Source organism: Plecotus auritus (assembly GCF_963455305.1).
Source record: "Plecotus auritus genome assembly, chromosome: 9".
NCBI lineage: Eukaryota > Metazoa > Chordata > Mammalia > Chiroptera > Vespertilionidae > Plecotus > Plecotus auritus.
This window is the reverse complement of record NC_137783.1, coordinates 129,660,468-129,677,218: the sequence shown is the minus strand read 5'-3', so window position 1 is coordinate 129,677,218 and position 16,751 is coordinate 129,660,468. Positions and strand designations below refer to the sequence as shown.

The window sequence follows — 16,751 nt, the reverse complement described above, 5'->3', positions numbered from 1 at the left end:
TGACAATATATGCTGTACAGAGTTGATGAAAAGGACCAATGAGATCATCTGCAGACTTTCCCCAAAGCTCCAAAAACATGATGCCTGATATTAATATCTACAGGTTTTTAGGATTCTCTCTGTTGTTCTCATTTAACCATAAATATTAAATCAGTCTTTCACCCTGTCTAACTAAATTGTCCATAGAGTTCTTTGAAGGATGAATATTTCCTACGCAGACTTAGTGAATTGTTAAAGAGAAAAAAGAGGGCTACATCCGTCAGAAGAGCTGAGTTCTTATCTCAGCTTTATACCCAACTGCTGGTCATCTCAGGCAGGTCTCTTCATATTTTCTGCAATAAGTTTTATCATCTATGAAATAAGGAATTTACATGAGATGATTTCAAGAACCCTGTCAACTCTCACATGGTATGGATCTAGAGCTCTTAAAACAAAACAAAAGATAATGAGAGAGATTGGATGAAGATGGCAGCATGAACAGTCTCTGCTCCTTCCCAGTATCCAAATATATGACAGAAAACATCCTATCTAATAAAGAGGAAATATGCTAATTGACCCTCACACCATTGCAAAGATGGGGCGCACACAGCCAATAAGGAGAGAATATACTAATTGACTGTCCCACCCTCAAAGATGGTGGCACCCACAGCCAAAAGGAGGGAATATGCTAATTGACTGTCCCGCCCTCAAAGATGACAGTGCCCACAGCCAATAAGGAGGGAATATGCTAATTGACTGCCACACCCTCAAAGATGGAGGTGCCCACAGCCACAAGATGGAGGCACCCAGTCTCCTCAGCCCCCCAGCTGCCCAGGGCCAGCCTGAGGTACAGGCAAGCCTTGGATGGTGGCTGCCCAGCCGCCCAGGGCTGCCCGAGGCTCAGGTAACCAGGGCCGGCGGAGGCTTGCGCTGCCGGCAGTGGAAGCAGCATAGGTGTGATGGGGCATCGCCTTTCCCTGATCACTGGGTCACCTTCCGCCCCTGAGGGCTCCTGGACTGTGAGAGGGAGCAGGCCAGGCTGAGGAACCCCCCCCCCACCCCCGCCGCCTTGCTCTAGTGCATGAATTTTCATGCACCGGGCCTCTAGTATATATATACCTCTAAAATACTATAATATAATTGAAGAATTCAAGAAAGGTAGAAAATTAGATGGGATCTAATTTAAGAAAAAAAATCACGCCAAAATATAGGCAAGAGTCAATCACAGAATAAAGAGGGAATAGGTCCCAGAGAACTTCAAGTCCAAAGGGAGTAGGTTGCAGAAATAGAAGGGTCTGTGTGGCATCCACAGAGTGACTGGTGGTGGGCACTGTGACAGCGCTCAGGAAAGCTGACAGTTCCTCAGAGGAGTATGTACTATGGTATTCCTGATTCTTTGCACAAATACTGTTCTGTTTCATACTATTAATTAAGGTACCCCAAACCACTTCCTTATTTGCTGCCATCCTAGGTATACGTTCTTTAAAAGAAAATGAATATAGGTAATCAGAGCTGGAAGAATGCTTTGAGACAATCCAGTTCAATTGCTTCATTACCCAGCTGAAGATACTTTAGCTCAGATAATGAAATGTTATTCCCATTTATGGAGCACTTGTCATGTATCAGGCAGCCAATCTACAACAATGATGAATAGGATCTGTTCTCATTCTCATTTTCCCAATGAGGAAATTGAGACTCAAAAAGAGGAGGCGGAACAGAGGGAAGAGAAGGAGGGGGAGTAGGAGGAGAAAGAATGGGGAGAGGAGAAAACTTGCTCATAGTCACATAATGTCCTAGTGATATAATCATTTAGCTCTAGAGCATGAACTAGGGCCCAGTTGTCCCCTCTATACAATTTTCTTCTATTATCACTTGTCCTTGTAACTACATTACAGGAGAAGTAATATATTATGGTGGAGTTATATAGTTACTCCACCATAGTTAAGTGGAGTGTGTCACATCTGCATTTACATTCTACTTACTTAATTACCTTGTTTCACAATCCATAAAATAAGGATCCTACTGTCATAGATATATGGTTACAATAAAACAAAATGATGACTGAGAAGTGTTTAGTACAATGCCTGGGATCCGGTGAGTTCTCAAACAATAAAAGATAGCTACTCAAATAGCTCTGTAATAAAAATTCTGCCCCCCAAACTGAAGGATCAAACATCAAGCTAAAACACAGGAGAAAAAAAATAACTTTCTGACATACAAGGTCTCAAGAAATTTAGTTTCCAGGGAGCAAGACAAGGAATAAAGCCAAGACAGATGGTGACATAGGATCCTGAAAGTAGTATCTAACTGAAAAATAAAGGTAAAGGAATTCCCAGAGTGCTGATGAAAGCAAGAGTAGATTTTGCTGACCACAAGCCTAGAGGGTAACCCATTGAGACGGGAGTAGACAGTGGGTTCAGGAAGGATAACTCTAAGAAGAAAATAAAATGAGCAGAATTCTTGATATTTTTTAGTATATTTCGAGGGAATTTAGAGTTGAGGCAGAAAGTTTGGGATAACTAAAGAAAAATATGTAGAAAATTAGGCAAAATGTGCTGTTTTACCATGCCTTACTTAGATAGGAAAACAGAAATATAGACACAATGACGTGAACATCAATAACTAATCTGGCTGAAAATGCTGATGTGTACTTCCTTTGGAAGGAGGAGAAATAACAGTTGTGTATACAGGTGATGGATAGGGAAGTATGTGAAGACAAGACACTGCAGGGAACATTATGACCTAAGTTGTCTTTGTAATTGGAAGGCAATAGCTGCCTAAAGCAGAAAAATCCAAGAATGGCAGTAGAGGCCATGTTATTTAGAAATAGGGTAGGGCATACAAAAGAAACTGATAAAATTGGTAAAATGTGATCTGTTGGGGACATAAAAAATAAGAATGGGTAATGCGGCAAAGGACAGGTTTTCACTATAAATCTTTTAATATTATTTTGCCTTTAAATTGTATACATGAACAATAAATAAATAAATGTATAAATAATGTACATGCTATAAAATATTTTGAAAAAAATAATATTGGGGTGGAAAAACAAAGAACTGAAAAGGTAGAGGAGCAAAACATTTCAATGTAGGAAGAACCAAATTTGCTAATTCTCTATACTTACTCAATATAGTTCAATATCCTATGGCACTTATTTCACTTTTATTGACAATTATATAACTGAAGTTGATATTAAAAATACTAAAGTTCATAAACCATCTATAAGCTGATAGGCCCTAATAAAGTATTCTTCTAGAAAGGAGTGAAGAAAAATAGACTTACCTAAATTAGTGAGAAGATAAGCAATTTTTTCATAAGCCTGTAATAAGAGAACAATAGTTGCTATTATTGTTTTCTTTAGAAAAGACTGTATTTACATAATCAAAGAGTATTCTACAAAGTATCTACATTTTTATTAACTAAAAGCATGTTTTTAGGCTAGTGCTTTACATATACACATACAATGCATGTGACATAAAAGTGTTGTAAATATATGTATATATACAGTCACATTTGATTTCTGAAATAACAAAGTCATTTTTGGTAGCTATTGTTATTCCCATGTTATAAATAAAGGAAATGAGACTGAGGTTTGATTACCAAATTATATGTACTTTTTTTTACTACACTGGCAGACTAAGTGGAAGCTTTAATATTGATAAAACATTTTCCAAACTATGACAAAGACAGTGTGAAAATTTGTATTTCTAAAGAACAAAACTGGTTTGGTAGTTATTTGAAACAAGATTCATAAGTCAAATCTGTTTAATCTATAAGCAAGCCAGACACATGCACAACAGATTTTTATAACATTTTTCATCTTCTGCCACCTTCTCCCTGCCCCGACATGCTTTGTCCATGACTCATGCAGACTCAAGAAAACACCCTATATAATAAAAGCTTAATATGCTAAGTGTTCGGTCATCTGGTTGCCATTCAACCAATCAAAGCATAATATGCTAATGATATACTAAGGCTGCTCAACTGCTCGCTATGACGTGCACTGACCACCAGGGGGCAGACACTCTGACCGGTAGTTAGCTTGCTAATGGGGTTTGGCCGATCAGGACTGAGCGAGATGGGCTGGACATGCCCTGGAGCCCTCCCATGGTCCCTCCCTGGCTGGCCAGCGTCCCGCATCCCTCCCTGGCCCCGATTGTGCACCAGTGGGGTCCCTCAGCCTGGCCTGTGCCTTCTCGCAATCCGGGCTGAGGGAGACCCCCCCCCCCGAAGTGCACGAATTTCGTGCACTGGGCATCTAGTGTTTTATGATAGTCCAAGTAAATATAGTTGGGAAAATACATTTTCTACAGACAGTAGGGTATTATGTGTTTGTGGATATATGTGTTTCCATGTAAATATTACTATGTAACCCTGTAATTCTACAAATTATTCTTTAAATTTCAATAACCCTGCTTGTGGTCATGCAAAATTAAAAGGTAGTTATCTGGACACTTTAAAAGTTGTTCACTTCCCCCTGCCTGTTCTTTCAATAGAACTATTGTGACTATTCATCTTAGTCATGATTCAAACCTACTTTGTCCTAAGATCTAAAGTGTTATGTTGAGATTGAAAGATTATATTGAGTACAATAATCTCATTCTATCTCTTGTGTAGGTGCTTTGTTTTTTTTATTATCTGAAGTATACACACAAGTAAATTTTAGGACAAGATTAGCTTGAATTCATGAGCACCTGATTGCAAAATATTATTTTCCCCACCTTATTTATCAAGTCAAATGATTATAGAAGAATCTCCAAAAAATGTAAGATTTGTCAATCAATAAATACTACCTAAGTGGTATTGTGCCTCTCTCACTGATTTGAGTACCCTCCCTGGGTTTGGAAGAAAATTTTATTTAAATATCTGCCATACAGAGTATTTGCCTGGCGCCAAGCAGTTCTTTATGTATACTATAATTTGCTAGTCCTTATAACAATTTCATCAAATAGGTCTAGTGATCCCATTTTACAGAAGAGGAAACCAAGGTTTCAAATATCAGGTTCCTTGCCTGAGATAACACTACTAAGGAAGTAACAAAGTCAGGATTTGCAAAATGGCTCCCTTGTCCCATCTGTGCTATCTATGCCTAGTCACATAAACTATTTCAGATTTTTGTTCTAATTCTTAGCACATAGAACCTGTCTGCAGGCCTGGGATGGCGATGTCTGAAGCTGATGCCCCAAGGAAGCACAGAAATGTTTGGAAGAATGTAATAAATCACAAAAGATGCTCAGCCACTTCTGGAAATATTGCTCTTGTGAAGCTCTCTGGGGCACTTTGGAACCTGCATCTTCCAAGGCCCAGATGCTATCTGGCTGGCACCAGCATGAGGATGACTCACAAAATCTGGCCATGCAGAGTGACTGGCAAACTCTGAAACCACCACAAAGTGCAGGAAGAGCCATAATGTGAACACATCCAACTGTATGGTGCATGATAGTGTGGTGAAGGCCTGGGATGAGGGGCGAGGGTAGGCTAGAAGGGGTCAATGGGGAAAAGGGGGGGGCATATGTAATACTTTCAATAATAAAGATTTAAAAATAAAATAAATAGTAAACAGTCATTGAACAGTGAAAAAGAAGGAAGAAAGAAAAGAATAAAACAAGTGTAGAACTCCTTAATATGCCACTTCACAACAACCTTGTCCTTTCCTTGTCCAATTGGTCAGGAGATGAACATTACGATAGAAAGATATGAGGGAGTCAAGCAAAGATCGGTACCAAGTTCCTTGGAGACCCAGGAACAGCAGGTGCAAATACCCTGAGACAGGAATGCACTTGGTGTGTTTAATGAAGGGCATGGAAGTTAGAGAACAGCAGTGGAGGCAGTAAAGAAGCAAAGTAGGAAGAGATGAGTCAGAGGATCCTCAGAGGGAAACAGTATTTCAGGGCCTGGGAGGCCATGGTAAGGATTTTCATTTTGAGCTTCCCACTAATGCTTTGTTTTGAAGTGTTATGCACAAATCAGTTGAGAAAAATAAGAATGGCAAAGGCAGGGAAAGGACAAGGTTGTCCTTCTTTCTTTCTTTCTTTCTTCCTTCTTTTTCACTGTTCAATGACTGTTTACTATTTATTTTATTTTTAAATCTTTATTATTGAAAGTATTACATATGCCCACCCTTTTCCCCATTGACTCCTTCTAGCCTACCCTCGCCCCTCATCCCAGGCCTTCACCACACTATCGTCTGTGTCCATGGTTTATGCATAGATGCATACAAGTTCTTTGGTTGATCTCTTCCCACCCACCCACTACACTTGTTTTAGTATTCTTTGTTTCTGAGTTAGAGTCTCACCATCTAACCTTCACTGTGAAAATAAGCTCCAAATAAACTTTCACAAAATCAAAAGGAGATTGCTTTTCCTGAGTAATGCACCTTTTTGAATTTCTAGAAAGTATGGACATAGACATGAACAAATTAAGCAAATACACTTTTTAAAGAGCCAGCCATTTCATTAAAGGAGTCAGTTGGCATCACCTTCTTTCTAGATTAAGATGTGTGGCCCAACTCTTTGATCCACCCTATTCCCTAATAACCTGCATTGTAATTGGTCACCAGTGGTAACCAGGTGTTAAGGAAAATTAGGTACATTTTGAGATCTTCAGTGATTAGGCCCATGAAAGAAACAGGAATGTATGCTCTGGATTCTAGAGATGGAAAGAGATCAATAATGTGGGAGAGTCCAGAACTAGCACAGACTACTTACATTAGCCAAATGTATTTAGGGCTTTTTGTTGTTGCTGTTAGAGTGCACACATTACATGTTACATGCATTCTAAAGGAGCTTATTCTTTTATTGACCATGTTGAAATGGCTTGGTTGGCTTAATCCCAGATATTTCAAACTACAAGAGTACTTCTACTGTGACTACACATTAATCATGAGACCAGACAGCTGTAACCTATTCTTAAGTTAATTAGGGTATAATTGACAAGCAACAAGAATATACATTTTGGAATAATTGCACATTTTAATTTTTCATTAAAATCTTCTTGGAAATATTTTCTGATATGGTAACATTTATGTAACAGTAATCTTGCTACCTTTAAATAACACAGCATTTTCATGGGTGGCAAAATAAAGAAGAAAAAAGATGGGATTAATAAAGAGCAACTCATGGTTTCAAATTCTGCCTTTGTGGGATTTTAACTATATGCCTACTAAAGGGATGTTAAAAATAATAAGAGTTTTGATTATTGTTAAATTATTACCAATTATCTTTGGAAATGCGGTGTCTGACCTTGGCTATGTATCTAAATTACTTAGATCCCTTGAATCATTGATTTTCTAATGCTATTTTAGGGTCAGAATGAATCAGAATCACTTGTATTTTTTAAAATATAGATTGCCTAGCTCCACAAAGGAGATTCTGAATGGAACTTGGGATCTGTCATTTTGCAAGTGACTCAGCTAATTTCAAGCGTAGTAAGAGCAGAAAACGTTCCTTTAGATACTCTCCTGATCTTTAAGATGGACTTGTAATCAAATTTTGATTATTTTAGCCTCTATTTTTATCCCAAATATTTACTTAGGGATACCATCATGTATCTTTCTTAAATCTTAAGATAATGTATATTCTTTGGTTATTAGTTTGAATAAAAATAATGAGTGCTGCAAACTTGGAAGACACTGAAAACATAATTTCAATAATAAATAATTTTGAACACATGAAATATTCAAGATGCTAGGATTTTTGGAGAATAAAATAATTAAAATTTATTCAAAAATATATTTTAAATATAAATTGCCTAGGCCAGTGGTTGGCAAACTGCGGATCGCAAGCCACATGCGGCTCTTTGGCCCCTTGAGTATGGCTCTTCCACAAAATACCACGGCCTGGGTGAGTCTATTTTGAAGAAGTGGCATTAGAAGAAGTTTAAGTTTAAAAAATTTGGCTCTCAAAAGAAATTTCAGTCATTGTATGGTTGATATTTGGCTCTGTTGACTAATGAGTTTGCCGACCACTGGCCTAGGTAGTAGGCAGGGATCTGGAGATACAAAAATGAGGAAGCTACTAAGAAGCTTACACCCTGACAGAGGCAGAGAGGCATGCCTGTAACAGAAGAGTATTCACAAGAGGGATTGTTTCCTTCCACCAGAAGAATCTGATAAGGAGGGAGAATAGGCATGTCCACCCACCTTGAGAGGAGAATGTACACAAAGAGAGATTATTCAGTTCTACACACGAGATTGAAAGAAAACTTTATTGAGGAAGTGATTCTTAACTAGAATTTTCAAAGATGAAGGGGTATTCTTCAAGGAGTCAAAAGAAAAAACACAAAACAGCAGATAGAAGAAACACTGTGAACTAAGAGACAGGGTTGTAAAATAGCAGAATGCCAGGGAGCAAGTAGAGTGGTTTTGTAGCTGTAGTGCAGCCCATGAAAGGGAGGGAGAGACATTCCTTTGGACAAGAAGATAAAGGAAGGATGGCTTTAAATAATGGAGGGACTCGTGTGCCGTGAAAATGAATTTAGAATTTCTATCAGAGGCAATGGCAATCTGTGGATCAGTTTCAATTACAAAATAAAATGATCAAATGCAGTTTAGAAAGAGCCTTCCAACAGTAAAGTGCTAGGGAGAAAGAAAGAGTTGAAAACAGAGACAGGAAGACTAATCAGTTATAAGGCTGTTGCACCAATCCAAGCTAGAAATGTCCCAAGTAGTAGTGAGGATGGTGAGCAGGGAGTAGATAAGAGAGATGCTACAGAAGCAAAATTTACAACAGTCACTGATATGATGAAGGAGACAAAAGAAATGCATGAAGAATGACACAAGGTTTCTGCCTTTGTCCATTAAACATTGAAAGTTCCTTATTTAAAAATAATTGTTTGGTTGATTTAAACTATTTTGCCAAGCCTACATGCCATAATTACATGAATTATAGCTGAAAAGCATATTAGATTAATAAAATATTTTTACTGAGGCCAAGTTCCTCATTTGAGGAATATGGAAGCACAGGGATCACAAAGTCGAGCTATTAAAAAACAAAAAGCTGTATATTTAGTGTTGATTCAAAAATAACAAGTAGCATTTGGTTTTCTAGGTGAATCTTTTTGGTGGTACAAATTTTTAAAGAGTCTGGCATTTTGATATTAATTATTTTAATGTATACATATTTAAGCCCTGAAATTAATCCTGCGTACTCAGGTGAGTCAGAAGGGCTGTTTAGTAATCTGTGAAGTATCTTAACATCCTGAGTAGGGAGGGAATGTATAAATTCAGAAGAGCATTATTGTTTTACACTGATGAAATCTGAGGAATATGACATTCTTTTCACATTTGTTGAGTTGGCATTGAGTTCACTTCTTTTATGCTAAATTCATTTTTAAATCTTCTGAGTTATTTAAGAGCAAAGAAGTATTTATGGTCTATTCCACTTTCAGTCATCTTTTAAACATTGTGCTGAAATGCCTAACAAACATTTAGTAAAAAAAAAAAAAAAAAGAAAAAGAAAAAGACACATGACAATAGTATGGTGATTGCCAGAGGAAGGGGGATGGGAGGTGGGAGGAGGTGGAAAAAGGTAAAGGTGGGGTGGATAAATGGTGATGGAAGGAGACTTGACTTGGGATGGTAAACATACAATACAACATAAAGGTGGTATGTTGTAGAAGTGTATACCTGAAACCTACATACTTTTATTAACCAATGTCACCCCAATAAATTCAATTAAAAAAAAAAAGGAAAGTCAGCCCTGTCTTCTCTTAGCAACTATGGATGATTGTTACAGCACTAGGCAGTTACTCCTATCTTTAATTAAATAGAACTAGTGGAATTTTGAGGATCTGAAAAGATTGTTTTTACAACTATCTTCACCTCCCTATTGAGGTCTTATTTCCACAAGTAGAGATACACTCCATTCAGCTCAGTCTTTGTTATCTGAGAAATGTGATTGGTGATTAAGAAGCAACTGGAATAACATAAAATAAGAGTCTGGAACACAATGGAAACCTCAGCCAAATTTCAATTTTTGCAATAGAAGTGCCTTTTAAATGGAAAATGTTTAAAGATAAAAGTTTCTATTTTTTCAAATTCAGATCTGATCATGACAAGTTCTTCAGTTTAACTGAAAAGAAGTTGGGTGGGAACTAAGGCTTGAACCCTGGATCTGCAGGTTCTGTTCCCAAAGCTGTCATGCTTGCTTTCCCAAGCAAAAGTTAATTAACCACATTTGGCTTCTTGTCTTGTCTGTGAAATATTTTCCTTCTTCAAAAATATTAGGCCAGTTCATTAATTCACTCAAGATGTTTTTGAAGATCAGTAGGTCTTTGGAACAAATTGTCAAACACAGGAACACAGAGTTCTCTTTTGAAGATGGGGAATAAATAGACATGAAACCATTAACATTGATTATCTTCAATGGGTACAATTAGTTTATGGCAGGAAGGGAGGTGAGTGGCATTTTGGATCAAGTCAAGTGACTCCTTAATATTTTTAATGTTTTTGTACTGTTAATAACAATATATCTGTAATCCAAAGTTAAGAAAAGATAAAAATTATAGACTTTAAAAAGGAACAAGTAGGAAGACTAAAAACTAGCATAATAGTTATGCTTCTTATATGAACTAATTACAATTTCAAATTTCCTTATATTTAGACATTTATTTGATAAAGAGACATAATACGACAACTTTTTTGTGCTCTTTTCACAGATCACTCTGAGTGCTTAAAGCTTCATGAATCAGTAATAGATAACATTTAAAGAAATAAGAGTGAGAACTTATATATAAATGCAGAGGTGGTCTGAAGAATTTAAAAAGACCAAAGGAAAAATTATCAGCATTTCTATCTCATGGACTTAAGGGACATAAACTAACTTTATTATTTAAAATGAGAAAAATGGGGAAATAAAGAAAATGTTGGTATTTTGAAAGAAAGGAAATAAGAATACAGACTTAAAAATAAGAATAAATATTTAAAATAATTAAAGGCAACAAATAGAAAGTTAACATTTCTTGATCTATTTTTCTAATATATTCTATAAATATATTCCATAAATATATGTTTCATAGACACTTCTTGCAATTTCAAGACAAACAGCATGTGCTTCTGTGCCTCTTTATATCTGTAGGTTGAATTTCTTCAAATGATGATCCACTTTCTGCAAGTATCCTCTCTTCTTCCCTTTGAGTCTCTGATCCATTATCACAACCCCTGCTGCCCCCGCGCCCCCAATTTCAGATGCAGTTGATGGCTTCCTTCTTATCTTACTTAGGGCCTTTTGTGCTTCAACTGTGAGGCAATCTTCACTGTGCCTTGGTTCCTATTTTTCCACTAGTCAATAAGATAATGGGTAGCAGCACTATGACCAGTCATTTTTATGTCAACCAACTTACTAAGGATAATAAATGGATTCAGGTTAAGATCAGGCTGGCTGACAGCTGGTGTTGCCTAGAAATAAACACATCAGCCACTTAGCTTCCTTTTCCTCAGATAATGGCGCTCTAACCACAATCAGATCTGTCTACTGGAAAACCCTCATAATATACTGATATTGTTAGAAATGAGATCTTTCACATCTACCATAAGAGTATTATCATAAGTATAAGAATCTAAAATGTCTATGCGATGATGAATGGTCCTCCTTCAATGAGGTAACTTTGAGCAATGTACAACCTATACTATCATATAAGCCTCCCAGTCCCAGTACTATATTTTTTTTTCAGTGTTTATTGTTCACTTTATGAGCCAAGGGCAAAAACTAAAATACTATATGATTTGTTTTAAGAAACTGTAAACATTCTCATTTACAAATGAAAATGAACATGAAGAAAGCAGACTCCAGTGGAAGATATTAACTATAACCCTTGTGTTAAAACTTACACATTGATTACAGTGACTAGTCACTTTTCTCTTAAGGCCTTCTCTGATTATTTGTTTTTAATATTTTATTGATTTTTACAGAGAGGAAGGGAGAGGGATAGAGAGTTAGAAACATCGATGAAAGAGAAACATCGATCAGCTGCCTCCTGCACACCCCCTACTGGGGATGTGCCTGCAACCAAGGTACATGCCCTTGACTGGAATCAAACTTGGGACCCTTCATTCCGCAGGCCAATGCTCTATCCACTGAGCCAAACCAGTTAGGCCTTCTCTGATTATTATTATTATTTTTTTTTATATTTTATTGCTTTTTTACAGAGAGGAAGGGAGAGGGATAGAGAGTTAGAAACATCGATGAGAGAGAAACATCGATCAGCTGCCTCCTGCACACCTCCTACTGGGGATGTGCCCGCAACCAAGGTACATGCCCTTGACCGGAATCGAACCCGGGACCCTTCAGTCCGCAGGCCAACGCTCTATCCACTGAGCCAAACCGGTTAGGGCCTTCTCTGATTATTTTTAAGTTAAATAGCAAATGGTCCTAATCCTCTCCAGGCTAAATAAACATGTAATATCAGTGTCAATCCATATTTGGCACTAAATGCTTATTACTGGTATGTAATATCAACATCATTATTGTAGTACTGCTAACCTATTTACACAAATTTACACAATATACTAGCATTGACACTTAATATATGTATGATTTGGAGCAAGTTTTTAAGCTTCCCAAATCTCAGTTTCCTCCCTTACCTAATGGAGAGAATATCGGCCTTATGGTGGTGTTGGATGAATTAAAGATATCCTAAATGTGCCAATCAGTATCTCCTGTCTTCAGACACAGAGAAAATAGAATGCCATCCATAAACCTTGCTAAAGAGGTAGGCCTAGGCCTAATGTTACCCTCTCAGCTATAGACCCTGGTTCACACCTCAAACAGTGTATATAATCCTATTCTATAAAAGCCTAATATGCTAAGTGTCTGGTTGTCTGGTTGACCGTTCAACCAATCAAAGCATAATATGCTAATGGTATGCTAAGGCCACTCAACTGCTCGATATGACATGCACTGACCACCAGGAGGAAGATGCTCTGACCAGCAGGTGAGCTGGCTGCTGGGGTCCTGCCGATTGGGACTGAGCAAGATGGGCTGAACACGCCCTGGAGCCCTCTCGCCCTTCCTGGCTGGCCAACCTCCTGTGTTCCTCCCCGGCTCCAATCATGCACCAATGGGGTCCCTCGGCCTGGCCTGTATCCTCTTGCAATCTGGGACCCCTCAAGGGATGTCGGAGAGCCGGTTTCAGCCCGATCCCACAGGCCAGGCCAAGGGATCCCACTGGTGCATGAATTCGTGCATGAGGCCTCCAGTGTTAAATAAATCAGGTGCTGTCTTTGAGAAAGTAGCACATTGAAATAACTGGATGATCCATGTTAAATAAATTACAGAAAGCTGATCATTATGGTCATGTAGTTAGAGCCAAAGAAGAAAGCATGATGATGCCACAGCACACTGGACTATGAGAGAAAGACAGGGCATGGCTAGGCAAAGACAGTTATCTTCCTGATAGAGCAGAGTAGACATGCAAATAGAAGCATTGACAACAGGAGAGAGAAAAGTGGGGGGGAGAAAAGAGAGGGGAGAGGGGAGAGGGGAGAGAGGGGAGAGAGAGGAGAGAGAGGAGAGAGAAAGAGAGAGAGGAGAGAGAGAGCGGAAAGAGAGGAGAGAGGAGAGAGAGAAAAAGAAAGAAAAATGCTAGTCCCCGAGAAAGAAAAATGGAGTAACCCTTCACTTTCAAGATGTTCCTTTACCTTTCCAATAAATTTTCCTCTGAGTTTGAATCTGTTGGAATGGTTTTCTAATTAAAAAAATTCCTTACTTGAGTGAAAGGAAGATAGTATCTTTCTAGCACACACTAGACATTTAGCATTGATCACCAATTAAACTATAAACTCAAGGGAAAGGAATTTTGATATTACAACTTTTATTTATTTTAATTTAAAGGAATCTGAACCATATGGATAAAATATTTTCTACTAAACTGCATTGTCTTTGCCAGAGATGTGGCTTGCTCTTATTTTGGCTTCCTGTAAATACAATCTAAGTATAAAGGAAACATAGACCTCTATCCTTTTGCACATATTGAAAAATTGTAAACACTTACAAGATTCAGGGCCATGATGATTACAAAATTGATACAGACAGCAGCAGCAGATGTTGCAAACTGCCAGTGTTGTTTGATGAAATTCCACTTGAATGATGCAAACTGTTCCATGACAACCAGGCGATACACCACAACTGCAAACACTGCAGTGATCACCAAAGAAATCTACAACATGGAAGACCAGAAGAGACAACCAAATTTTGCATCATTAACAAAACAAAAGCAAAATCATAGATCCAATACACTGCCCCCAGAGCTAAAGAAATTTATTTTTCTAAAAATGTATATATAAATTTAATTTTTCTTTTAAGGAACTAAGTTACTTGAGCATCAAAATAAGTAGCATAAGATTTAAGTTGTTGTAGTGTAATACAATTACCACACTAAAATGCAAACTTTGTTTTAAATTTCACTATTAAATGGAATATTTCATTTTAAAACAAGATGACTAAATTATCAGGGCAACTCATATAATTTCCATTTTACCTTAGATGATCTCTGTTTTTCCCATAGAGTGTTTTACGTAACACGTTAAGCGCCCAGTCAGTCACCGGTGACTGACACTATACTTTCTATCCGGAAGACAAAACAGGCTGGGTGGTTAACGTGTTAAGAATATGCACAAACTCCCTTTGTGACCTGCTGTAGTTTTATTTTGTTTAATAGTGTGTATTGCCAAAGTATTGAACAGGATGTGGTTTCTTGCAGCATCTGAGTCACAAAATGAGTGGGCATCCTAGAACTTCCTTCTAACCTTGGAATCCCACAACATTCTGATATTAATGGTTATACTTTACCATGAAGAATATTCCTGATATAGAAACAAGAAGACGACTGACTTTGTCTGAAGAAGGCTGATGTGGCTCAGGTTTTCCACTAATGGGATTCACTCTCTCCATCTTGTAATACTTTGCTTCAAACTGGGGACGAAGTGTTTCCTATGAGAGAAACTTACAGTTACCTAAATATCAAAGTGAAAAAATGTCTAAAACTCTGAGTTCATACAACATTCTTGCATTTTGGCCTACTTTTATATCAAGTCTTGGCAAAGAAGCATATTTTGAAAAATAAGATGCAAATGACTTTCCAAATAACCCTAAGTTATATTTTAATTAGCCCAAGTTTCCAGGAATAGAGTTTAAGAAAATATCAAAGAAATGTTTTGAAAAAAATTACATGATCTCATCATTGATCTTTTTTTTCTTCATTAAATAAGAAATCTTGTTAGTCATAAAGCATCAAGGGAAAGTCTAATTGTGTTTAGCTGCTTCCACTTCAGATGTTAAGAGCAATGAACACTTGTCTGCAATATTTGTATCCCAGTTTCCTTATCTTCTGTTTCCTAACATTTTACCTCTTCTTCTTCCCATTCAATAAGGTCCCAAGTATAGGTCAGTGTACTTCTTCTTCTTTTCCAAAACTCCAGGAAGACTGTGGCTATAAATAATAACAACATTATTATAATTATTTACCCAACTGCATTATGTTCTTTCATCAGTGCTCTTCTCCTCTGGACTGATGCATTTTCACCATATTATTGAATTATTAAAATTAATGAAATTCACAGTAAATTCATTCAACTGGAATTTTGTTTTCTCTTGCCCTGTTCTTCCTGTCTCTGTACACTGCATTCCTAGAGAGGAAGTAATTTTTTCATTGGATTAAATAAGTAGATTTTTGTTAGCATGACCTATCAAAGTGATGCTATGAGAGGTCAATATTAGTGAACAAATATTTATTGATCTTTTTGACTTGTACATGCTTATTCAAAATTATCTAAAAGACCTAAATAAAGCCTTCTCCAGGAATGACAATAAAGGCCAGACGCTTCTTCCCCAAGATTCTGAGAGGAGAGGTATAAGATGGGGGAGAGAGAAAAAAAGAACAAGGTTATCATGTCTCAGGCAACTTCTGCTCAACAAGTAGGGTGCTATGCATTAATCTGAGCTTGCAGTTTGGCCAAAAATAGGTATAATTGATACTGACAGCAGGTATGCTTTTAGTGTTACCCATTACATTATTACGCTCTGGAAACAGAGAAATTCTTGACTTCTTCCAGAAAAAAAAAAAAAAAAAAGATAAAAAAACAGTTCTTGCCCTAACCGGTTTTGCTCAGTGGATAGAGCATTGGCCTTCGGACTCAAGGGTCCCAGGTTTGATTCTGGTCAAGGGCATGTACCTTGGTTGTGGGCACATCCCCAGTAGGGAGTGTGCAGGAGGCAGCTGATTGATGTTTCTCTCTCATCGATGTTTCTAACTCTCTCTCCTTCTCCCTTCCTCTCTGTAAAGAAATCAATAAAACATATTTAAAAAAAACCCAGTTCTTACGTTTCAGAACTCTTAAAGGTTATCCAATTAACTACAAATTTATCAAATATAAAAATCTCTGGACATTCAAAGTAAAGGGTAATCACTGGGCTGATATTGCTGCTAAGTTAGCAGCATTAAAACAATTGCATCCCCTAATGAAAACTATGCCACTAGTTGAAACAAGTGGGGATATAAAATACAACATTATGGAAGCATACTATTTAGCTGTTCAACAAAACAGCAAGAAATGGTTAGGAAAAGGCTATAAATTTCACTCTAAAATAGGGGTGGGGAACTTCTGGCCTGTAGGCAGTATAATGCCCACGAAATCATTTGTTCTGGCCTTGTCAAGCCATGAGGGGCGAGTTAATTAAATGTTTGACCAAAAATAGCGGGCTAATTTTTAAGCTGATAATTTTGAATTGCCCATAAATGATGTTATCAAAATCCAAATGGCCCTTGGCAGGGAAAAG

At 37.4% G+C, this 16,751-nt stretch overlaps 1 protein-coding gene across 2 annotated transcripts in view; it reads right to left on the bottom strand.

Moving 5' to 3' along the window:
• ANO3 (anoctamin 3) overlaps nt 1–16,751 on the bottom strand; it is a 208,379-nt gene that overhangs the window by 25,390 nt on the left and 166,238 nt on the right. For both annotated transcript variants that reach the window (XM_080642758.1, XM_080642759.1), the window contains 4 exons: nt 15,323–15,405; nt 14,766–14,906; nt 13,969–14,133; nt 3,262–3,298 (listed from right to left, as the gene is read on the bottom strand). In XM_080642758.1, the coding sequence (XP_080498884.1) occupies nt 3,262–3,298; nt 13,969–14,133; nt 14,766–14,906; nt 15,323–15,405 (426 nt within the window). The remainder of the gene's footprint in view (nt 1–3,261; nt 3,299–13,968; nt 14,134–14,765; nt 14,907–15,322; nt 15,406–16,751) is intronic.